At 47.9% G+C, this 9,974-nt stretch overlaps 1 protein-coding gene across 3 annotated transcripts in view; it reads right to left on the bottom strand.

The window, feature by feature from the left end:
* Axin1 (axin 1) overlaps positions 1–9,256 on the bottom strand; it is a 61,447-nt gene extending 52,191 nt beyond the window's left edge. For 2 of the 3 annotated variants that reach the window (XM_021149614.1, XM_021149615.1), the window contains exons 1-2: positions 7,436–7,782; positions 2,905–3,863 (exon numbers count right to left, since the gene is read on the bottom strand). In XM_021149614.1, the coding sequence (XP_021005273.1) occupies positions 2,905–3,797 (893 nt within the window). In that variant the 5' untranslated portion in view covers positions 3,798–3,863; positions 7,436–7,782. Of the gene's footprint in view, positions 1–2,904; positions 3,864–7,435; positions 7,783–9,131 lie in introns of those variants that run through there. The other variant, XM_029471409.1, reaches the window with a different exon arrangement.
* Positions 9,257–9,974: the final 718 nt, after the last annotated feature.

Below are 9,974 nucleotides of genomic sequence, written 5' to 3'. Positions count from 1 at the left end.
GGGTGTGGTGGCACACACCTTTAATCCCAGCACTCGGGAGGCAGAGGCAGGTGGATTTCTGAGTTCGAGGCCACCCTGGTCTACAAAGTGAGTTCCAGGACAGCCAGGGCTATACAGAAAAACCCTGTCTCAGAAAACAAAAACAAAAAAAAAACAAAAACAAAAAAAAATTATTGGTAAGCACTTGCCTCTAATGCATGAGGTCTTGAATGGGATCATTAACACTGAAAACAAAAAACATGAAAAAATACCAACAAAAGACATGTTGGAAATGAGGTGTGATGGAATTGCCTGTAACCTCACCACATGGAAGACAGAAGGTGAGTTAATTCAAGATCCTCCTTGGCTACACAGCAAATCAGAGGGGTATAAGAGCTCTTGTCTCAAAAACTAAACATGCTAAGAATATAGTGTCAAATATCTGTCAAAATCCACGGCTTCAGGTTTAACCTTCAGCACTGCATAAACTGTTGGTGCATGCCTGTGATCCCAGAATTCTAGCGGAGGAGGCAAGTGACTCAGAAGCTCAAGTGATTCTCAGTTATATAGGGAATTTTTGAAGTCTACCTGGGATGCATTAGACCCTGTCTCCAAAACAAACCAAACCAAACTGTCCTTTAAAATCTTGCTAAGTAATAGCACTTGGCTAATGACAATAAATACAAACAGCACATATTGATCGGTGTCTCTTCAATAAGGAAGTGTTAATTCTGTAGGTGACCAATTCTGATTTCTTTGTGGTTACAGAAATCTTAAAAAACAGCCCCAGTCCGTCCGCGTCCATGTATGAACTGCCCCCAATCCCCCAGAATTTCTTTGTGTAGCCCTGGCTGTCCTGAAACTAGCTCAGTCAACCAGGCTGGCTTCGAACTCAGAGATCTACCTGCCTCTGCTTTCCTAAGTGCTAGGATTAAAGGTGTGCGCCAACACATCTGACTACTGCTTTTCTTTATAGTTCAATGAACCTCCTTTCTTGAGAAGCCATTTGACTTAATCCCTGAGCCACTACACCCAGCTCAATCCTAGTTCTAAACATCAACTACTTCAACAACTGAAATGGTTTTCAGGTCGGGAACAATGGTAAGTTAAGTCTCTAATCATCAGCTCTAGGGAAATAAGCAAAAAACGCAACCTCTGCTCACAAGTGCAATAGGCACCCAAGCCAGCCAACCAAGCCTCTGTAACGATGATGATACTTAATTTAAAAAACAGTAAAGCTTGGTCTGACAAGACAGCTTAGCAGGTAAAGGGGTCTGTCACCAAGCCCAGAACTCACAGGATAAGAATGTCTCCTATAGGAGCTGGAGAGATGGCTTAGCGGTTATGAGCACTGACTGCTCTTCCAGAGGTCCTGAGTTCAAATCCCAGCAACCACATGGTGGCTCACAACCATCTGTAATGAGATCTGACACCCTCTTCTGGGGTATCTGAAGACAGCTACAGTGTACTTACATATAATTTAAAAAAAAAAAAAAGATTGTCTCCTATAAATAGTTCTCTTATCACATATGCACACATAAGCCTCATAGAGGAGCCTGAGGACAGTGCCTCCCCAACCCACCATATAAGGTAGATGGACACACGGTCGGACAGACACACACAAGTGTAAAAAACTTTGTTTTTTATAGAGAAAGGCGAAGAAACAGTTTCAAAGCCATGATCCCTTCTGGAGAACACTGCTGTGATGCTCTTCAAGCTGCACATGTCAGAACACACGATCAGAGCACCCTTCACTAATCACACCATGGAGGCAAAGGTCCAATTCTGGAACTCCAAGCATAGCCAGCCATCAGGAGTTTCTGAACCCTCCAACAACTGACTACACAGAAACTGTCCCTCTACCGTTTCACTCTCCAGAAAGAACCCAAATACTGATTTAAAAATTAGCAAGGTGGAGGTAGAGGGTTGGAGTGATGACTTAGAAGTTAAGAGCACTTGTTGCTCTTCTAGAGGGCCTGGGTTGACTGCCAACACCTGTGTGTAGCTCACAACCATGTGTTAACTCCAGTCTCAAGGGATCTGACACCCTCTTCTGACTTCTGTGGGCAGCAGCACATACATGGTGCACATATACACACACACACATACATACATACATTCATACATACACATAAAAAAATTAAATGAATATAAAATAAAGATAATTATAATTCTCTATGCATTTGAATGTATTTCCCTCTCATTATTAAGTGGTGGCGCACACCTTTAATCCCAGCACTCAGGAGGCAGAGGCAGGCGGATTTCTGAATTGGAGGCCAGCCTGGTCTACAAAGTGAGTTCCAGGACAGCCAGGGCTACACAGAGAAACCCTGTCTAAAAAAAAAAAAACAAAACAAAACAAAAAAACAAAAACAAAAAAAGAAAAGGAAAAAAAGAAAGATCCTTCTTCTACGCACGAAGACATAATTTTGTGCTCAAGGGTAAAGTTTAAACATTATGATTTCTAAGAACTGCCGTGTTTCTAATAATTCACAAGCCATATGTTTATAATTCACAAAGCCCTGTATTTAGCAGTACACGTGTTACTGAAGAGGGAACTCTAGAGTTTCCTGCAGGCTGTGCAGGAGCTCTACTAAGCCTCTACACCTTTTCATTTTGAATCTCTACAAGTTGCCCAGACTGACACTCAATTTTTCCATTCTCCTGCCTCAGCTTCCCAAGTAGGTGGGATTAAACCTGGCAAGTCTTGTTTGTTGCATTCTCAATGCTATAAGATATAAAAAGGTATCTAAAGACAAGTATGAAAGTATCTAAGAGGAATTACAACCATAATTCAACAGCAACTGCAGCAGCAATTTCAGCTGGGGTTAAAAACAAGACCACCTGTTACCAACACCTTTTCCTTGCTCCTTTGCCAGGTCTCTGAGCTGTGTATAGAAAATGGACACCCTGTGCCGAACTCACCTGAGCTCTCTGCCTTCGTTGTACCGTCTACTTGAGGGGGCCCTCGGGGCAGCAGTCTCCATTAGCAGCTTCTGGGTGAGCCTGCTGGGGGGGAGAGGGTCTCGGCCATCATCCTCATCTGCATCTTGGTCACATTTCCATTCTTCATCTTCATTCAAAGTGGGCAGGTATCCAGACATGCCCTTCCCTGTTCCAGACCCTGAGCTCTGGTCACTGCAGACCTTCGGACTCTCTGAGCCTGTCCTTGTGTACTCCAAATAAATGTCAGACTTAAGAAAGGAAGGGTAGGTATTCTCCTCCATGGTGGACTGGATTTCTGTCTGTGCCTGGTCAAACATGGCAGGATCGATCTGCTGCTTCATGACACAGTCCTTTATGAAGCTCTTAGTGGCTGGCTTGGTTTGTCTGGACACAATGCCATTGCTATCCAGGATGTACTTTCGGTAGATGGCTCTTGCCAGCTTCAGCCTCTTTTCCTCATTTGAGTCACAGGGCTCAAGCTTCCTGAAGCCACTGCAGGCAAACCAGAAGTCCAGCAGGTCAGCACAGCCCTCCTGCTTCAGGAAAGTCCTGAACAGGCTGATCCCATCTTGGTCATCCAATAAGGAATGCAGTGACTCAGCCCACCTCAAATATGGTGGGGTGGGGGAGGCACTGCCCTCGGGCTCATATCCCAGATCCAGATCTGAACGTCTTGGGGTGGCTGTTGAGGTCTCACTTTTAATGCTGGTACCTTTCCCAGAGCAGAAACTGTGGTTGACAGGCCTCGAATCAGTAGATACCAGTTCTCCCTCTTCTCCAGGCACTGGGGGCCGGGGGGCATCTTCGGTGAAACTTGCTCCGAGGTCCAAGGGGAAACCCTGCTCCTGGACATTCATTTTGGGACTCTGCATCAGTGAACAATGAGCGCTGCACCCTAATACCTCAGTACTTACAGCTCCCAAGGGAATCAATCTCTCCTGTTAAAACCATTAAGAGGACAAGGATTAGGAAAGGTGGTCCATGGAAACACCAGAGGTTCTCTTGAGATGTGCAGGGATGCCCTCCCATTCCCACTTGGAGCAGAGACTCAATGCAGACGTCCAGCAGAGACATATTTGGCCACAAATTTTGCTCTATCATTAAGGCAATTTCTGGAACTTTTACAAGAATGCCTCTCACACTAAGTGAAAGCCTGAGTCATGGAGGACATCTCTCCTTCAAGGGACACCTCCAATAGTAAGGCCTGAAGACCACCCATCCTGGCTTAAGAAATGTCGCTAGAGAAAAGGAAGGGTGCCTCTGTCTCCACTCACCAGCATCAGTGAGCTGGTCCCTCATACATGAAGACAATCACCTCTCTTGCCCTAGTGACACTCAGAGACAAAGAGGCACTACAGATCCTCAGGTAGACAGGCATATGACAAGTATAACAGTCTCTGTTTTTCCTGTCTATTCTTTTACTTTTCATACCTGGCATGCCTCATGAGCAACCACACAGCAAGATGTCCTTCCAGCTCTCAACAGCTGAGACATCAAGTGATCACAGGCTGGCTACCAGTGACGGAAGGACACAGTCCACATTCAGAGGCATCCATACATTAACAACACAGACAACCTTAGAGATTCAAAAGGCTGCTGTACTTGGTTGCTAATTTCTCTTTTACAAGGAGATTCCCTTCTGATAGCATATAGTGACTTTGGAAAGACAGAAAAGATACAGAAAAAAATCAGTTACAAATACAAGTATGCTTTTCGATAAAGAAGCACACAGAGAGTATGGTTTAGCTCGACCAAATGGAAACCATACCACCTATACTCTTAAGAAATTAAAAACTTTATTTTTTGTTGCTGTGAAGGGTGTGCAAAAGGGACCAAATTTGCTCAGATTTGGATAAGAACCTCTGCTATGATCTTTGGTCCTTTCTGCTACATCCCACAGGCTCTCTCTCCAGCAGTGCCTCTCAACATATCCAAGGAGGAGATAGCAACACAGCCCCAAATGTTCCCAGCTAAAAGTGAGCTAGAGAGAGGCATATGTCAGCCAGATAATTGGAACAAAATATATCCTAAAAACAAAAGACAGGCATCGTGGTTCCTACCTGTCATCTCAGAGCTCAGAAGACTGAGGCAAGAAGAGAATCATCCTGAGTCAAGGCTAGCCTGGGCTATATATAAAATGAGAGACTGTCTCAATAAATAAATAAAGCCAGTGTATTGGCACAAATCTATAATCTCATCTCGGCACTTGGAAAAATGAGGAAAAATTCAAGACCTGATCAAGAGTTCAGGGTCAACCAGACAGTGAGTGGTCCCAACACTCAGGAGGTAAAGGGAAACAGATCTCTCTGAGTTCAAGGCCAACCTGATCTACAGAGCAGTCAGAGTTCCAGAACAGCTAGGACTATAGAGAGAAACCTTGTCTCAAAAATAAAACAAGTAAAAGAATTCAAGGTCATGGGGCTAGGGGTGCAGCTCAGATGGTAGAGTGCTGCCTAGCAAGCTTGAGGCCTGGGTTTCATGCCCAGTTGCCCAGCACTGCATAAAACTGAGAATGATGATGCACATCTCTGTATGGAGGTAGAGGCAGAGGATGAGAAATTCAAGGTTATTCTTGGCTTCATGAGAGTTAGAGGGTAAAAGAGACCCTGTCACAAAACAAAAAACAACCAAAAAGGGAGTGGCTGTCCTTGGTTACCATTCAACAGTGCTGAGCCCTGACTTCCATGAGAGCTATCTTTTGTTCATTCTCACAGAATACACACTTTACCTGCTAACAATGCTGATGGCTAGATTACTAATGGCTACAAGGAAAAGGCATATACAAATAAGAGATGGGTCACAATTATGACATTTCTGCAGCTAATGACTTCTTAGGCAAGCTATAATCTCAGCCTCAGCAGGACCAGCCTGTTTCTTAAGTTCATAGGCCCTATGACAGTGGTTTGCTGCTCACAGACCTCCTATACCTCTCTTTAACCTCAGTCACTTTCTGGTAGTTCTGTCTGCATGTGGTAAGCACATTGGATATCTAAAACAACACACCAGCCCATCGTGTCTACTATGCTCTTATCAAGGATATCATCACAGGAAAAAGGGGCCTGCACTCCTGGCTACCTGTCCCTGAACACGAAACATTCCCCAAAATTACTAACACCAAAACAGCCCAATTTCCAATAATCCCTGGGCTCCCACAGAGAGCATCTGATACTTAAGGCACACAGAAATACCGTAACACATAAAGCAGCTATGATAATTCAGTAACAATCTAAAGCCCATAGCACCAAACCCAGCCTCAAATCTGCAACCAAGACTTAGAAAGTGACTCCATAAAGGTAATATAGAAGCCTGATATCATATATACAATTCCCTTTGACACTGTCAAAACACACAGCCCTGGGTGTATTTGTATATACTGCTTATACTCAAGTATAGCTTCCAAGCTTATGATTTAGGTTGAATGTGGAAGTAATAATATGACTAGCCTACTAACGAGCCATTGATTAAATTCTTGAAAGGTCAGGGCTCTCATTTCATATCTAGTGCAGTCCCCCATCACATAAAGTCGCAACGGTGTTTCTCTGAGAGATGTAGGACAAGTCAGTACTGCTGAAAAAAAAATCAAACAAAATCTCTGTGCTTCCTATATTTTCTTGGCCCTGAAGTGGGCTCTAAAACTGAAACCAGCTAGTACTGCCTCTTTCAGGTAAAGTCAGACTCGATGTTCTCCAAAACGGGCTGTGAGTAAAGGAACGCATTGGAGTAAAAGGGAGGAGTACACAGTTATTGAGAAGTCTTTACAAGTTATCTTCAGATGATCCTAAAAAAATCCTTATGCCCAACTAAAAATGTTCGCTCTGGGCTTTGGTTTTGGGTGAATTTGTTTTGTTTGGGGGGGGGGCGTTAAGTAAGGCAATGAACACCAGGACAAGTGGTTATCTGGCAAGCCAAACCACATCATAGAGTGCCCTCCTTGGATTGTTCTTACTCGTCCCTACTTTTGCTTTACTTTTTCATAAGGACTAGGGGATGGCGCAAAGCAAGACACACACAAAGTCTAGCACCAGCAGCTTCTCAGCACCCACTCACCCATATCCTAAATGTGTCCCAGACCCATCAACACCACACTCAGCAGACACACACCCACCTGTACATCATTCTTAGAATCCTTGCTTTTCCTTAGTCCCTGGTCCTGTTCAAACAGGCCTTGCTTTCCCCATGCCCTACTATCGTCCCGTCCCTGGCACATCGCATCCCCCCCCCCCAAAGCCCTTCTCCCCGTATGTCTAGCATACCATGCAGTCTCCACGCCTCTACTCATACTGCGGAGCCTGCCACCTCTTCCGCTCAACGTCCCCTTGGATCTCAGGTCTCCCTGCGCCGGGCACAACCTCGCACATCAGGGGCCGCGCTCCGACACGCCTCCCGCCCGCAACCCGCGCGCCCCTCTCTTCCGGGTCCGCGTACGCCGGCCTAGCGCGGCCTACTCCCGCAGCCCCGGGCAGCAGGCCTCCGCGCCACAGGAGCGCGCCCGTCCGCTCCCACTACTCACCAGCGCGCGGCGGCTGTGGAGGCGCGGCCCCGGGCCTGGCTCCCGGCCCGGCGAGGCCCATGCGCTCAGCGGCGGCTCAGCGGGCGGGCCACGGCGGGGGCGCGGCCCTGGGGGGCCCCCATCGCGGCGGCGGCGGCTCGGCGACCCGTGGCCCGGAGGCGGCGCAAGGCAGGCCGCAGAGCGCCGCCAAAACCGGCTGTTCACTTTCACCAGCCCTCTCTGGAACCAGGCTCCAGCCCGACCCCAGCAGGCTCCTGCGGCGGCGGCCGCAAGCGCTTCCCTGAGCCGGGAGCCTGAGCCCAGAGCCCTGAAGCCCAGGCCTGAGCGCCCCCGCCGGCGCCGCCCGGAAGTGCGGGGGCGGGGCCGTGGTGTGGGGCGGGACTGCTGCGGAGGCTGGGTCTCGGTGTAGAGGCAGAACCACGGTGTGGGGCGGAGCTTCTAGCATGGGGCGGGGTGGGAGACAGAGGACGAGAAGAGTAAGGGGCAGAGTCTTGAGCGAAAGGCGGGGCTGCGGCGTACTCAGGAGCCAAGCACTGTCTTGCGTTGGTGAAAGCGGGGCGTGAACTAGGAGCGCCGCTGAAAAGAAACGTAGTCGCGGAGGATGCCCAATGGGGCAACGACTACTGCTCGTCCCGAAAGGTGCCATGGGAAACAGCCCTGAGCGCGCTCAACAACCACAGCCATCACCGAACCCTAGGCCAGTACACTGAAGGCAGACCACCCATATCTGATCGCAGATGCTATTGAGAGAGTTTCTGGGTATCTGGTCGCCCTCCACACAAATACACACATAAAAATTATAATGTCTGCAAGACATCTCTTGCTAAGTCTGCAACTGCAACGAGTCAACTCCATGTTGCCCCACCACAGGAACATAGATGCCCAACTTTCTACTTGGCAGGTCTCAACCCTCGGTCAGCCACATGCCACGGAGAAATATGTGAACACAAATAATTACTGCACTTAAGAATGTCATCTACCAGTCAAATCAGCCCCTGACACCTCTCAGGTAGTCCATTTTGCAGACAAGAGGTTGTGACCTAGGCTTAGTACACACCCACCCAGACCTCACCTTGGCCAGAGGACTCCTGGTACCCATACCACCCAATCCTGGCTGTATCTGCACTTGCCATCTACGTGCTTTTATACTGCTGCTGCCAGTGCCACTGCCATGATTTGTTCTGGACATTGTTCTCCCTCGTTGCCTTGTCCCTTCTTCATGGCTCACAGGCAAAAGCAGTAGTACTGGCTTCAGACTCTAAACCCACAGGCTATCTTCCACCCAGCTGACTGGGGTGATCCTAACCCTGCCACCTGTCCCTTAAGAGGACTTGGCACAGTACTGAGGCCCAGGATTGCTATGTATAGAGAAGAAACCACTTGAATTATAGCTACTAAGGTGACCGAGCATGACAAATTCCCCTCCTAGACCCATCACTGAGCCTCAGGTCTGGGGCTGGCATATAGACAGTGCCCCACTCAAATCCCAGGACAAGTTTCATGTTCACGTCTGTCCAACTAATGCAGCCTCAGGTCCTCGGGCCTCTGGGCACTGGGGACTCCCTAGCAGCCCCAGACCCAGACCATTCAGCCTCATATCATTAGAAGAAACAATCACGGCCACTGAGTGAGCAGTAGATAGCCTTGGCCTTGGGCGTCCTCCCAACTCCCAAACCCAACGGGCCCCAACGCTTGCCTTGATTCTGTAGAGCTGCTGCTGCGGCCAGGCCAGGCTCTCGGGATCAAGTCCATGTCCATCCTCCTGCTGGCCCACGGTGGTAGGTATCCCCAAGCCCTGGGACCAGAGTAGGGCCCTCGGGCCTCCAGCTCCTCGGGACCCCTGCCCTGCAGGGACAGGAAGGGAATCAGGAAGCCTGGAGGAAATGCAACAGCCTGCTAAGGAGTGCTGTGGGGGTGTGGTGGGGGAGAAATTATAAATAGGGGTAAAAGGACTAAATTATGAAGACCTTGAGGGAGTTTCTGCAATGAGAGGGTAAAGGACAGCACTTGAGAGCCTTGCAATGCCTTTGCTCCACCCAGAATTGCCATTAGCAGCTTTAACGAAATTTTCATGGCATTTGTTCAGGTTTCTTGCCAGGAATCAAGAGTTTTAAAAACCCAAACTCATGAGCAGAAATTCTTTTCCTCAATGTAGACATAGAAATATACTTTTGTAAAAAAAGATTTATTTATGTATGTATGTGAGTACACTCTCACTCTCTTCAGATACACCAGAAGAGGGCATCAGATCTCATCAGAGATGGTTGTGAGCTAACATGCAGTTGATGGGAAAAGAACTTGGAACCTCTGGAAGAGCAGTCAGTGCTCTTAACCATAAGCCATCTCTCCACCTTGACATAGGAATACTTTTAAATAAAGTGTCTTTTAAAAATGATACAAGCTGGGCGTGGTGGCGCACGCCTTTAATCCCAGCACTCGGTAGGCAGAGGCAGGTGGATTTCTGAGTTCGAGGCCAGCCTGGTCTACAAAGTGAGTTCCAGGACAGCCAGGGCTATACAGAGAAACCCTGTCTCGAAAA

Source organism: Mus caroli, chromosome 17, assembly GCF_900094665.2.
Source record: "Mus caroli chromosome 17, CAROLI_EIJ_v1.1, whole genome shotgun sequence".
Classification (NCBI taxonomy): Eukaryota; Metazoa; Chordata; class Mammalia; order Rodentia; family Muridae; genus Mus; species Mus caroli.
Note: the sequence above shows the minus strand (reverse complement) of the source record. Positions and strands in the feature narration are given on the sequence as shown.